The 15,396-nt window shown below is 38.4% G+C and overlaps 1 protein-coding gene across 3 annotated transcripts; it reads left to right on the top strand.

The window, feature by feature from the left end:
• The first annotated feature begins 2,617 nt into the window (after positions 1–2,617).
• On the top strand, positions 2,618–14,886 carry LOC139605542 (cytokine-dependent hematopoietic cell linker). 3 transcript variants are annotated; one of them, XM_071457102.1, is made up of 17 exons: positions 2,618–2,946; positions 6,513–6,553; positions 8,972–9,125; positions 10,254–10,306; positions 11,134–11,188; positions 12,273–12,323; positions 12,415–12,449; positions 12,550–12,560; positions 12,640–12,723; positions 13,022–13,046; positions 13,270–13,294; positions 13,375–13,456; positions 13,546–13,562; positions 13,639–13,733; positions 13,835–13,912; positions 14,205–14,360; positions 14,448–14,886. In XM_071457102.1, the coding sequence occupies exons 2-17, from the start codon at positions 6,551–6,553 to the stop codon at positions 14,598–14,600; spliced, it is 1,077 nt and encodes a 358-aa protein (XP_071313203.1). In that variant the 5' UTR covers positions 2,618–2,946; positions 6,513–6,550; the 3' UTR covers positions 14,601–14,886. The 3 variants fall into 3 exon arrangements, with proteins under 3 accessions (XP_071313203.1, XP_071313202.1, XP_071313204.1); XM_071457101.1 differs by lacking the exon at positions 12,550–12,560 and having other exon boundaries at positions 2,622–2,946; positions 12,415–12,460; XM_071457103.1 differs by lacking the exons at positions 2,618–2,946; positions 6,513–6,553; positions 10,254–10,306; positions 12,550–12,560 and having other exon boundaries at positions 8,974–9,125; positions 12,415–12,460.
• Positions 14,887–15,396: the final 510 nt, after the last annotated feature.

Here is a 15,396-nt window from a genome sequence, read left to right as displayed (position 1 = left end):
AAATTTTGTGTCAGTCAACTCAATGTAGAACATATTTGTGAAAGTGAGGAAGGAAATGTCAGGCTTCTTTTACCGTAACTTTGTGGTTATTCTGTAGACAAAGGGGCTTTTTGATTCTATGACTGCAGCTGTTCATTAATACTTGATGTGGTTTGTGATTTCAATGACATGTAACCTTCCCGTGACGCTGACTTAAACTTTGGTGAAATCACCCACAAGTGCATGAAGAAGTTAGGTAATAAAAAAAAAATGTTTGTCACGCACACTCTCACATGTACACATCTCACCCATATTCACCCCCCCCAGGCTGGGACTCTGGATCTTATTTCTTAGTGACAGGTCCAGGACAGAGTAGGGGAGGATGGCTCAATTTTTTGGCTGCTGAGAGGAGGACAAGGGAGGGAGACGGGGGTGAGGACACAGGATGAGCTGCCAGATTGACAGGGTGATGGGGCTGTCGCTAGGGGCCAAGGTGTAGAGATATTCAGGGAGTTGGCGTTTGTGGCTCAAAAGATAAGCATCAGTGAGAATATGAGAGGCCAGATAGTAATCTTTCACAGGAAGTCAGGCTATACCATTGCAGAAGAAACCACAGGAGAGAGGCTGACCTTGTGGGCCTGTGCTCAGCTGCACAGCTTTTTGGAGAGGGTCTGGCTACCAATCGACTGCAGACAGGAAGCTACTCCGTCATAGTACTTCCCTATTTAAAAACAAAGGCAAGTCAACTCAAAGGTTTCTGTGCTCACCACCGACAAATTGTCTCTCACTTTATTATGCTCATCAGTTTTGCATCACAGCACTGGCAGCATGAACAATCAAAACTCGGAATCAATATATCATGCGAGAACTGCAACATTTAGCCCCAACACTGTTGTAGATGAGTGTCTGACTTTCAAGATGTGACCAACCAGAATGCAAAGCACGCTTTTGCTTTGCATTATTTGCGTAAATTTAACCGCTGGACTGTTGGTGTTTAAGCAAGCAACCAAGCAATCAATGCACTAACTGTAGCAAGTAACTGTGTGTGTTTGTTTGTGAGTGTGTTTGTGTACCAGCTCCGACCAATCTAAAAACTAATTTTCTTCCAGTTGCTCTCCTTTTACCTCTCCTCTCTGTACATTTATGAAGTAGATTCATTCAGCTTCAAAATAACCCGTTTTTTTCCCTATGCATCTTCACCTCAGTTTATGCCACCCAGAATGAACTCATATCTAATGACAACCACTGATTGTACATACTATCACTCCATGTCTAAAATTCAGTTTGCCAAAACATGGATATTATGTTATTTCATGTTCAACATGTCAAGAAACAGGAGCAGTCAGCTAATCATACAGGTTGAAAACTGGTTAGGCAAACTTATTTTGAGAGAAACAAAAGGAAATGTTCTGCTGCTCAAACACCCATCACAGTTTAGACCAACTTCCTGGTTCAGCAATGACCTACAGTACTTGCCATAATTGTGCACACTCAAGGTTTTTTTTGCAATGAGGGATTATTGCAGGTCCAATAAAGTGGAAGCTAATGTGGCTAATCTGTCAACTTTTTACAAAATGTATGAATGCATGATTGTCTGTGCATTGCACGACTGGACCTGTTTTTAGCAACGGCTGTGTCCTCCGTGATCTCAGTGATAACTGTGCTGATTGCAATGCTTTAAAAAAATGACCACAAAAAACTGTGGGGAGCAGAGGTGACAGTTTTTTTCTAAATTAGAGAAGGCGGCTTATACAATATCCTGGACTGGCTGCAAGGTTTTATATAAGAATGAGTAATGCTCACCTCTTCATCTCTAAGTACTGTCAGTGCGTCTTCTTCCTGCGCCAATAAAGCCCGTCTTCACGGCCGACTCTGCAAATATTCTCAGCATGATTCAGCAGATTTTCAGCCTCATTTGAGCTGTTATAGAAGTACTAATAAATTTAGCACAATGCCTCTCATTGTCTGAATTTTGGTTTATGTGAGTCTAAGCCAGCATAGCATATAACCATCATTCTGTTATTAACAAACCATGTTGTAACTTGGACATTTATTCACCTGAGGGCTGAAAATGCAAATTAAGATTTTTTTTGAGCAACTTAATTGGTAGTAGACTGTTTCAAGTGTCTATGCTATGAAATGAAAATATTACATAAAGGTGAAACATCACTTTGAAAGGTTAAGCTTGACTAAAAGTAGAATTTGGTTTCACTTTCTTGTTTGATATATAGATGAAGCCAGATGATGATGTAATTGAAAGAGAAAATGTCACCTTGCTTCCTTTTGCACCTGCCAGAGCAGATGTTGAAAGGTTACTATGTTCTGTGCTCAAATTCAGAGAAATAGCCTACCTGTAGCATCGGCAGATTCATTTCACCTTTGATTTCCTGGACAAACCATCTAGATCTGGTTTTCGGACTCAAAATAGATTTAGTTTTTGATTTGTACATTTTTGCACAGCCGTTGCATGAAAATAGACAGACGCCACATGACAGAAGCTAACACAGGAAACAATGAGGGTAAGGCTCTTGATCACAACCCTCAAGGACTTTTCATATGTCAAGAGTTTGATGTAGAAATTAGCTCTACAGAAATATCTACACAACAATAGGCCAGTGCCACAAACAATGCGTTGAGATATTTTGCTCACTGTCACTGACAGCTACAGAAGTACCTGGGAAATCACAGACACACAAGAGGAAGCCTTGCATAGACTAACCCGATACTTTCTAGAGCAAGAGAGAGGACCTCAGGTTATAGGCCAGTTATTCACCACACAGGAAGTCATTTTGGGTAACTGCAGTGGGCTGCTTGACGCCAACAGTCAGACTTAAAGCAGACCAGGAGTGCTTTTGAATGTGAACAAGAGTCAAAGAAAAACTGTAGTTTATTTCTGCAACCAACAGGCAGAATATTTCTGGACACCCACTGATGCAGACGTGCTTGTTGTACAAGTCTTCTGAAAAGGTAGGTAACTTTTAACTATTGTATTTGTGACTGTTCAAAAGCTGCGGCAGACCAGAGAAGCAAAGAAGCTGGTCTGTGGTAAAAAAAAAACCCAAAAAAAAAAACACTAAAATGTATAAAAAGCTTGGAAATACAAAGACGAGACAGGCTTTGAAGCACAGTGTTTTCTGCTAGCGATGAAAATCACACTTTGATACAAAATCAAGAACAAGTCTCCAGTTGCTCGACTTTAAATTTAATCTAACATATAAATATATGGAATTTGAGTGTGTGTTTCAAGGGGCACTTTTAGTCAAAAAAGTATAAATCAGCCAAATAATAGTTTAAACATCTTTGCAACAAAAACCTGAAAAGTAAAATACTGCATACTTTATAACAAAAGGAACTTGATAACGGGTCAAAGACAAGCACTTATTGTACTTCCTGTTCACACCATTTGATACAGATTTCAGAACTAAGAATGAAAAGAAAGCACATGAATAAAAGATCTGATACTGGATTTAAAAAGCAGGGTATAAATATATGTTTGCTGCCACAGAACAATCTAGCAGAGGACTAATTCAATACAAAAATATCTGCCTCGACACCAACAGGAATATTACTGACAATAATAAATGATGTTTTATGAAACTAATATCTAGAGCACTTCCTAATTTGAGCCCTGTTGATGTCGTTTTTCTCCTCAGACTGAGCTCACTCTCACTCTGCAGTTGATACTTTCTCGATGCCCGTAGCAAAGTCAGGTCACAAATCCTTAAGCAGTCTAGTGGTTTGAGTTGCCACAAATCCTCTGCACCCAATTTCCATGGGGCAGAAGTTTATTTTCCAGACTAACTGCTCAACCTCAGACGCTAGCTCCATGTATCTAATCTCCTTCCTTTTTATACGTCTCATCCAACACAACTTCCCATGGCCCAGTAAGCTCTGCAAAGTAGACAGACAGCTCCGCTGAGGGTTGGACCACATATCCAATCCAATACTGAGTTTGAGTCTCCATTTTGGGAGTGTCAGTTGGTAGCCTGTAATGTCTGCTGGCATTTTCACAGTCACTGGGCCTTTCTAAAATGTCCTAACTTCTATTTTGAGCAGGTTTCCTTCCTGCTTCCTGTATTGTTTTCCTTCACAGCCAAAGGGATTCAAAGATAAAAACATGTCAATCAAAAAGTGAATGATTGGCCCTGATGCTGTGTTTCTCTTCGTTTAGTGCCTCTTTTCCCGGGAACGTGATTCTTCTAAACTGATACCAGGTCTTAAAAAGCTCATGTTGCACAAATATTAAAGTTAACTTCTGTCAGTCGTCTCTTGTTCAGTTGATTCCTTAACAGATATGATGTCTGTTTCTTATGTTTGGAGCCTTTAACAAAGCAGGAGTTTGTGCGTTCCCAAATCTGACATAAATCTAAACAATGTCACACCTTACTCTGTGATTAATACCAATACTTTATCTGCATTGTCTAAAACTAAGATAACACAAATTATATAACACTTCTAATGAATATCAAGTGTTATATATTTAAAATTAATGTAACATTTGATACTGTTGCTCTGTATCATCTCACTAATACTTATTCGTTTATGCTAGTGGCATATTACTTCCTGGTCTACTCTGAATCGATTCATGGTCTGATGTAAAACTCCTTCAGCATTCTGATGTAGCTGTAACTGAATTTGCAACCCTGTCTCCTAGAAGCTGTGTTTATATATATTACTAACTTGTTTTCCCAATTACATTGCTGAGAAACATAATTGCTGGTTGGATTATGGTAAGAGGAAATGTTTTTTTCGCGTGAATGTAGCGTTACATTTATAGCAGCGCAGGACTCACCAGGGGGTGGTTAGAGTGGACGGCAGGCGAACAAAGCACACAGCTGTCACACCAGAGACCAGGCTTTGCATCCTGACTCCTGTCTGTGGTTATGTTTCAGCAACAAAAGCATTTCGGTTAAGGTTAAGGAAAGATCAGGGTTTTTGTTAAATGTAAATACATTTTTTCTTAAGTCACAGTGAACTTTTACATATTAGTGCTGTGAGTGCCTAAACATAACCAGAAGAAAGTGAATAATGCTGTATTAACTATAAATGGATATTGTACTGCAATATTAAATAGTTTGGCAGAAAAAAATACATTGTCAGTGAACAGCTTACTGATATCTTCAGTATCAACATATTTTGTACTATCTGAACACGTAAATTAACAACATATCCTCATTATATTAACAGAGCACGTAATTGCAGTTATGTTTCCTTCAAAATGTGTTTGCCATTGCAAATTAGTTGCATATAAATGTCATTTATAAAACAAGGTTGGAATATAATGTGTAATATCTCACATAATTTGCTGACACATCTTATTTTCAACTACACTATGCTGATGACACGCGACTGTACATCTCAGCAAAACAAAATTAATTATACTAATTGGCTGTTATTAATACATATTTGTATTCTGTGTAAAGCACAATATATAACAGCCACTGTGACTACAAGTGGTAATAATGGGACAGTGGTAGATGTTAAATAGAGTAAAGACAGTCTGTAGCTGCAGGATCATTGAGTGAAATGACTTGAACAAGGATGTGTTTTATTGCTCATGAAATTTAGATTTTTTTATAGGTCTGTAAATTCCAATTTATTTTCCAAAAAATCTCAGAAGATGTCTCCTGGAAAGAAACATATAATTTAGTATTAATTACAGGTAACGTAGAGAGTGATCAGTTGGTACACTTTCAGTTATTTCTAAATGCAAAACCCAACCATGAGACTTCTATACAAAGGATAGTGGGCGAGCTACACAAGCAAACTGTGAATTGTGTTTTCAGACAAATATATAATGCACTATAAATGAAGAATAAAGTTTCCAATAATGAATGAATTAGTGATAAGTATTCTTTGGGGTTTAAATGCAGCAGTTCATGGAAATTCATCTAAAAATAGATAATATACTCAACAACTACATGAAATGTGTCTCTACATTTCCAGGAAACTTTCAAGAAATGATAAGGAAACTGTATCCACAGTTCAAGAGAAAAAGCTTCATCTGAAGTTAAATTATTTACGCAAGGTAGACATAATGGTAGCAGTAGTGTTATCCTCACTCCTGATTTTACCGAGAAGCAATACTTAATATAAAGTTATAAATTTAATCACATCAGAATGACGGACTAATCCTGGAGGCTCAGAGGGATGTTGGAGATCAAGCAAAGATTAACCAAATATCTGATTATTTAAATAATGTTTAAGATGTTTAAGCAACATCTGTTGCTCTGTCTGCAGCAGCAGGATCTTTTCACCACCCAGGTGCTTATGTCACATAAAAAACAATAAATCTGTCAATATTTTAAAAATTTGTTTGACAGTAAATTCAGATATAGTTTCCTTCCACTGAACGTTAAAAATGTAAAAACAAACAGCTCAGCTGTGTCTTGTTGTGAACACAGACCTCACCCTTCTGCTTGTGTAACTGTTGGGGAAGAAAAGTCCAAGGACAAGCTGTGTTGGAAGGCCACAGTCTTTAGCGTAACACCAAACTAATGATGTTTTTCATTTTTGTTTCACCCCCTCGTTAGCTGCAGAGAGAGGGAACAGCCATGAGTCTGCTGTGATAATGGTGAGTTATGGCGGCCGTATCCACAGCGTTTCCCTGCTGGTTCCACATGAACGTTCCCGGGGGAAACTTTGGGAGTTTGCAGCCCGCTGATAATTACCTTTTTAGCACAGAAATAAGTAAAGAGGGAGTTTCTGCTCTGTCATTGTTAGTGCACAGCAAGAAGAACGCAGTGCGGACCAGGATTCTTCTCTGCATTTTTACTATAATTTACAACTGTTGTTTTGGATGCATTAATATTCCTTTTGAAGTTTAACTGTGAAATTACATTTTGATGTGCTTCATTCAATTTATCTTGTTCTTATGAATTTATGCAATTATCATCTCTCAAATTCACTCGCACTCATAAGATTAATATATTAATGCCATATGAGGGAGAGTTATAGTCACTGTTAGTTCATTTTATTTCTATGAGCTGCCACTACATCTGTTAGAGGTGAATTATCTCATTGTGGTTATGAATATCATGTGTATAGTTTACTTAGGAGCACTATCCACTCTGATAATGAAATATTTGACAGTTATGAACCAACTTTAATGTGCACAAAACTGTCTTTCTGAGAAAATAAGAGTTATGTTCATGATACTTCATGATTTTATGATATACGTTTGAAAATCATCACAGTGCTTGTCATATATGCTGTAATGACACTTGGTGTTAAGTGTTTTCTCTGGTATTATTTTTCCAGCTTTGGAGGCCACATAAAGCCCTTGTGCTGTGTCCTTGTAATCCTCAAGGACCAAAGTCACATGTACATTAGAAATAAACATTTAAAGTGATAAATGCAATAATGCTAGTAAGGTTCAATACCACTGTTAACTATATCTGCATGTAGGATGCATATGAAAACCTTGTCTTTTGTTTGAGCCGAGGAATCTAAAGAATGAGGGTGTGCGTGTTTCATCTGCAGTCTCCAAATTTAGAGTTGACATACGCATTTACAGGCACTTACAAGAATTTGATGCAGTGTGGTTATAAGGCCGAGTAATATTGTTGTCTGAATTGTTAACTGACACACTAATGTATCCATTGATGCACTTAAAATATGCACTTGCTGGCGAGTTATGACAGCCTTCTGATGGAACTAAAGAGGACTATAAATGAACTCAAATAAAGGCCTATTCAAAAGCTCCAGCATGTTCCGAGAAATTCTACAGATATTCAGTTTTATAGAATGAAAAAGACACAAAAAAAATCACATGTAACTGCAAAACTGAATGTTAAACATTTCTTTGAATTGTCAGAGACTGTTCACTCTTTCTCAGCCAATTAGAGTTGATTAAATTTCATGAAGTATGACTCTCAAACTGAAAGTGTTAACATTGCTCTGCTTTATAAAGTACGTTGACATAATCTTGTCCAGCCGTCTTTTGCAGAAATGTCTTCTTTTTCACCACATTTCTCTCTGAATAATTTAACAGTGCTTCTCTTACATAAACTGGATAAATATGGAAACTCGTCCACATACACAAGCAAGCATGTGGTTTATTGTACGAGTTATTGTCTTTTAAAATAAGCTCTCTGGGTGCATCATTACATGTGGACAACATTCAAACCGGGCATTGAAAAAAGGAAAATTTCCTGCCTGTGGCGAAATGTTCAGGTTGTCGCATACATGCCCGATGGAGATTGTGCACCTGTTGGAAAAAAACATTAATTTCTACCTAGCTTTTAAATTAAATGAGAGCGGCTGGTTGAATTGGCCATGATTGATGCACCCACTGTTAACACAGTCACCCTAAACCAACCCATTTTTTCAGACTCACTCACAGATGCATAAAAATACCAAACAAAGTCACATTAATTCACAGAAACAAAAACACTTTAACACTATGTCACAGACTTGCACATTTTTCTATAGCTCACTATAAATGTGTGCATCTGCGTGACTGTGAAGAGTGACGCTTTAAAAAGGAAATACCTAAGAGAGAGACAAGCAGCGGGTTATGTTGCAACACCTCATTGTAGCTTCCTGTGCTTATCAGAGATGTTTAAGCGTAGGGGATCTAACGCGAGCTGTCTACTCAGAATACATCAATGTTTATTGGGAGCAAGACTAAAAAATGATTCCATGCTTCACTGATTTCCTTGTTTTAAGGCAGATTAGTAATTTTCTTCCAATAAGTCAATGAATGCAGAATGAGATTATTATCAAAAGCAGCCTATTTTTCCTAAATCTTAGTGCTTTGCTATTATTAACAAAGAGCTCGGTGTTAAAACAGATGGAGATTTCTTTTGACATATTGTGGGATTGCATATTGCACTGTGTAATTGTGATGTAAAAGCTGGCAAAGGGTCTGAGTCTCATAAATCCAAGCACAAATAAGCAGTTTTTACAAAGTGACAGGTTTATAAAGGTTGTCCATTGTTGCCATTCTTTGTATTTACAGTATGAAGAAGCTGCAGTTTTCTCTCCACAGGATCGCGACAGAGCAGACAGACACAGAAATAAAAGATGTGGTAACTACAACAACGTTGCGGAGTCTGAGTACGATGTGGTGGATGACCAGGAGGAAATGTTCAATGTGCGCATACTTCCTGCGAGGCCCATAAATGAAGAAAGAGAGTATGCAGGTAGAGAAGAAAACAATGACCTGTTTTTCATAAACTCATCCAGTCTTTCACTCTTATCTCACAAGTTTTCATGAGTTCAATTTAATTTAAGTTTAGTTTCAATTTAGTTTCTCTGAGAATTGGTCTGATTTTATTGTTACTTTACCATAGATTACACTGACTTTTAAAAGAGCATTAAGAAAACATTTTTTTTTTTTTATATTTACCCTTCAATTAAAAACATGCAACTAAACATATTTATTGCATATGAGTGGAGGTTCAGTTTATTTTAGATTTGAGCAGTGTCTTTACCAGTGTTCAATGTTTTTATACACACATACTGTAGTACTATTGTACATAATGTAAGTAAGCTGAGTAAACAACAGTAAACCTTGGTTTCTCTGTGGACTGAGAAGTAATTCTCTCCATTTGTAGGAGTGAATCTGCCCTTTGATGTGTGTCACTCCCCCTGTCGAGCTCTCACTGTTTCTGTCTGCCTTCAATGTATAAAAATAGACCACATGAAAATTGTTTGTGAATAGACTACAATAACCCATAAGATTTAAATATGCCACAAACTTCAAGTTAAAGAAGTGTTTACACTCTGGGTGACACAAGCGAGTGTGTTTCACTTCTCTACTCAGAAAAGCTCTGGAGAGCATAATTAAAATGAAGCTGAATGAGGTGGTGAGGTGCAGACTGTGCTGAGAAAGAAAGCAGTGTGGATCTGAGGGAGAGAGCTCATGCTGAGTGAACTGATCTGCCAGTGGGTCTCTAGAGCCATCTGTTGGCTGAGTTAGACTGCGGGAGATTACAATTATCCAGGAGCCGAAGGGGGAGAGAGGGAGGCATGTAGCGTGAATAGACTCCCTTTGCTCTCCTGCATGGATGTGGCCCACAGCCAGGGGCCTCACAGCTGCACGTCTACAACTTTATACTGAATGTGGCTTTTAAATTTGTTCACACTTGGAGTGTTGTTGCTGTAATCAATACAGTCTGCTGCTGCAGTGCACCGCTGGGGCTGCCAACGACCGAGATGCACAGAAAGATACAAACTCTAAGGGTGTTGAGCTGTCAACTAACACTTAAACTACTATCATTACTGCTACTAACGGAAGCTTGGCAATCACAGTTTCTTTCTCTCTCAAGACAGGGATCTTCCAAGGTCACTATCAGCTCAGAGCCTTTCATCACTCGCCACTGTAAGATTTCTGTTTTGTTTTCTTTAAATCAATGTACCAGCGTTTCCCCTACTTTTGCCACCCTCCTAATGGTACCCCCACCCCCCCGAGAAACCAAAGGAAAAAAATGTAATTCAAAAGTTATTGTTATTTACCTAACCACGTGCTCTTGTTTCATTTCAGCCTAGCGTGAGAGACTGTGTTTTGCTGTCCTTTATGGTGGCGTGTCTCTCCTCTCCTCTGCTCTCTGTTTCACAGTGTGTTTCTCAGCCCCTCCCACACACATGAAGTGGAGCCGAGCAGAGCAGAGACAGGCTGACCACTTGTTAAATTAAATGTGATAAGAGTTTTACAACAAGCGTCATAAATCCATCTAAAGCCAAAGATGGACGGACGTCAACCACAAATGTCCGAAAGTCAGGCCAAAATAGCAGCATTTTTAAAAAATGCATCCAATCTGGCAACAGCCCACCTGCCCCCCAAAAGCAGTCAGCCCAGGGAGGGGAAACACTGTGTGCCATTACAAACCAACCACTACCATTATAAATGTCTGCTTATACTTTATATGCTGTGCCACTTTACTTTCAACAAAATCAGTAACTTCTTTTAAATCATAACCTCTTTTAAATTGCTTTTTTCTCTTTTATACTAATACTGATTATGTATTTTTTCACTGTAAGTCTTTTATATAAGCTTATTCAAGTATTTAGAGTATTTATATGTGCATGCAAATAGATTTGTGTCTAAAATTATATGTAACATAAGATTTTTAAGTGCTTTGTAATCTCTGGTTTGTTAAGTGATATATAAAGAAACTTTATTATTATTATTTATTTATTTTTTATCAGGGTAACTCCAACGTCTTGCCTAGATGTCCACCCAGAGAAATCCCACATATAATAGGTAAAGTTACAAACTTTTCCATTATTTTTGTGGCAAAGAAATGCTGTGGAAGTAAATGTGAAAGATCTGCTCAAATTTACTAAGTAACTTAAAAAAAAAAAAAAAGAAAGAACACATTCCTCCTTGTGAATTTGAAGAGTTAAATACATGATCGATACGGCACACAGCTGCTTAATTCAATACACTCAGGGGTTTTGCTGTTACAGGCATGCTTAGCTACAGTGGCTGATATTAGCTAACATTAGCAAACCTCAGATAGAGATTACTGTGTAACAGAGATTATTGTGTCGTTTCACTGCCGTCTCTTCTCAGGCTGCTGCTCAGCAAAAGTTACATAGGCTCCCTATAAACCTGCATAATTCAAGGTTTAACTCTGTGAAATGTGGAATAATTATACAGTTCTTTATACAGAGCTTTTAAACCTCCTTTAGCTCATTGTATTGGTTCTACAGCACATTTACTGCATGGTTCAGTCTTTTTAACCTTGGGAGCTGAAGGCTGTTTTCAGCAGAAAAGCTCCTCTGTCTGTTAAGTTAGCAACTAGCTAATGAACATAGTCAAGCCCTTCTCAATAGCAGCTAAAGACCAAGATATTAATCTCACTTGCTGCTGGAGATGAAAACGAGAGCTATAGGGCAAGTGAATAATGAACCACTACAGTATGTGTGTCCTGATGTGAAAGTTGTTTGCTAGCACCAGCCAGAAAGCTTCATAAGCCGTGGTAAAAATGACCACATAACAAGTTAAAACATTAATATAAATGAGTGTCTATACTGAAAATCACCAATTGTACTAAGAGTCTGACCTCGATAGAAGCATATAATACTTCAACTGATGGTTTCAGGTCAGTTTTAAAAATCTCTGAACTAATTTCTGTTTCTATTTCTCTGTGAAAGCAATAAATAGATAAATAAATACATACTGTGTTCAGCCAAGTAACCTGTAATTAAAGCCTTGCAGTTCACTATATAGCATTTTCCTCTGAGACTGAGTACTAGGTCCTTAAAATGGTACTTCAGTATCATACTTCAGTAAATGTCCACAATACATAGTTACTAGTCTGCGTTCTGTTTTTAAATCACAGGGCCTGCTGTGAATAGAGATCTGAAGCCTGGCAGAAGAAAGACCAGATTAGGTAACACTAATGAACAGAATCAACTGAAAACACCTGATCTGTCTGGGCCTCTGTGTGTAGCATCCCAGATATTAACATGTTGCTTTTACAGGTCAGAGGTCCACACCTTTGCATCCAGGAGACCAGGTAAAACACCTGTGCCATATACAACATGGAGTACTGTTATCTGGTTTTGTGGGTATAAATTGTGTTGATTGGTGATCACTTCTCTCTCTTTTTTCCCCAGTGCTTGCGCAGGTAATTCACTCGGCTACTATTGACCTTATTTATCGGAGGGTTGTGAAAGGACTTACGGCTGAAGTCTGTGTTCTTCCAGGCCCTCCCCACCTCCTCCACCGTCTGCCCAGGAGTTGGTGAATCACATGCTTGGACTGACTCTAGACAAGCCCTGCAGGACAGAGTGAGTGCTTGTTTCATTCCCCCATTCAGGCTCATTTGCGGCAGGAGATGTAGCAGGTAGACAGACCATCACTTCTACCATTGAGCATCTACACTTTTTATTTTTTGCTGTCACTTACCACAACCATGTGGCCCTTTCCCCTGCATGAATGACAGACAGTGAGGGTCCTCTTAGTTCACATTTTGTAGAGTGTAGCAGCAACACCATCTGCTGGTAAGACAAATAATCACAGGAAAACCTTGAGTTGAGATAAAGCATGTTCTGATTTTATGATTGTATCTATATTTTTTAATTTCAGTGGACAACAGAAGGCAACTAGAAAAGTAAGTAGTCAAACATGCAGCATTGTTTGGATCATTTATCATATCATACGCTGTCTATTTCATTGATATTTTTTTACTCCTGAGAGGTCATATCTTGTAATAGTGTCTTCCAGTAGCTCTGAAATGATGTCGCGCTAATTTGATTTTTTTTTATTCTACACTTGTGCCTTAACTCTCTCAGCATATTGTTTTATTGTTATCATCTTTTCAATACTTTTAACAGGCTGAACTCAGTTCACGTGGCAGAGGTAAGAGCTACACAACTGTGAGTGTAACATTTTGATGAAACACATAGCCACAGATGTAATAAGACAGGCTGTGATTTTAGGTCTACAGAGAGCAGAGAGTGTTTCAGCCCCTCATACCAACCACAGACATTCTCTGGACCTAGAAACTCAAATAGAAATCAGGTGAGGCTTCGACTTGTCAGGCTTTTCGGGACAGCTTTGTTATGTTAGGCCACGTTTGATTTACATGTGCTCTTTCTTCCCTTGTTTAGGTCGCATCAAAATCTAGGTAAGTAATGTTACAGCTCATCAGTGTCGTTATACGGCGATTGATTAAATAAGTCAACATTAACATCTGCTTAAAGAAAGGGTGCCATCAAAGCGTCATCACCATGAGTGGCCTCAAACTAAAGAAGACTTTGACCAACATGACTTTGTTCCAAAGGAAAAGCCTACACAGGTAAACCTCCTCCTACTTAATAAAAAATATTCTGTCAAATAATAGAGAATGTAAGTTTGATTTTTGCTGTGAAATCATTGATCACTGAACTCTCCTGGCAGACCTACTGTGAAGAGGACTGGTATGTTGGGGCGTGTAATCGAGCAGATGCTGAGCACGCCTTACACCTGGTGAACAAGGTCTGTGTGAAATGCATTAAAAATGAATCTCAATGTCTAAAGCTTAAAGAACTAGTTTGATATTTTGAGAAGTGCACTTATTCACTTTCTTTTCATTTTCATCTGCATCTGAAATCTGCCACCTGTAAAACCAACATGCATCCTGTTTGTTAAACCCGTACAAAAACCAAACAGCAGGTTGTGGCTTTATTAAGGTTTATGTGAAGAAGAGTTTCTTAGTGAGGCGCAGAGAAAATGAATAAGTGAAACGAAGCCATTAAATGAGCCTTCTTTTTGTGAATCCTGACATCAGGATGGAGCTTTTTTGGTACGTGACTGCTCCAACAACACCAACAGTGAACCCTTGGTACTGGCGGTTTATCACGAGAAAAAGGTTTACAATGTAAAAATTCGGTTCATGGAGGGCACCAGAAAGTACGCCCTGGGAACAGGACAACGATCAAAGGACGTGAGTGGATGACTTCATAAAGCTAATTCAACAAGCTTTCTCTCCAGCAAGGATATTACTGCAGCTAACATTTTTATTTCTCCTCAGATGTTTGACTCTGTGGCAGACATCATCAAGTTTCACACCATATTCCCAATAATATTCATCAGTGGGAGAAATATACCAGGAAGCAAATACCCAGAAAACTGTGTGTTGACATATGCAGTAACGAGGAGGGATGTTGACCAGCTCCTACAGTAACAAATGCACTATTCCAGCAACGACAAGTTCTCATGAGCATGTTAGGAAAAAGCTGACTGAGTGTGAAAGCGTTTGCTTATGTCAATAAAAATGCATTTCATCTTGGCCTGCAACTAACTTTTATTTTTTTTATTGTCAATTAATCTATTGGTTATTTTTAGATCAAAGGTACTATGTGTATTAATTATTATTTTACGTATTAATTTACATGTATTAATCGCTTTTTATTGCCAATGTGTAAACGAATTGTTATGTAATTTTAAAAAATGAGAGCTTCTGTCTACTACTGTATGTGGACTGATTCTGTTGACTGCTCAGTTTGCTCAAGTCAGGTATGGGTTTTTTTTGGTGGGGAAATAAAACCCCTCTGTGCCTCCAGCTCTCATGATAGCTCCCCTCCCCAGGGGAGAGGCTATTTCCCCCTCTAACACCACTCTTTTTACACAGTCTGAATGTTGGTGATTGAGTTAACTTACCTGTTGTGTGAGGTATCTGGGAGGAAAATAGGCCACAGGCCACATTTCTGTCTCACCTGTCTCATTTATGTCGGAGTCTTAAACTGACCTGTAGCCATTAGATGTCGATCAGAGCTCTGGTGTTTGTCTGCTGCCTTGGTTAAGGTGCTCAGACTGCCAAAACCAGAAGTTTTCCATTAGCTTCCATATTAGCCAAACATGGCGGTGCAACTGTCAGTAAAGTGCCTCACAAAGCATGAAGAAGACCTATGCTCACTGGCTGAATCTTGATTTGTTAATTTTGTTGTCACCCTATATTTATGCTGAGTAAACTTTCTATG

Source organism: Trachinotus anak, unplaced genomic scaffold (genome assembly GCF_046630095.1).
Source record: "Trachinotus anak isolate AG129_WGS33_773 ecotype Australia unplaced genomic scaffold, CSIRO_AGI_Tana_v1 ptg000021l, whole genome shotgun sequence".
Taxonomy (NCBI): Eukaryota; Metazoa; Chordata; class Actinopteri; order Carangiformes; family Carangidae; genus Trachinotus; species Trachinotus anak.
This window is presented reverse-complemented; position numbering and strand designations above follow the sequence as displayed.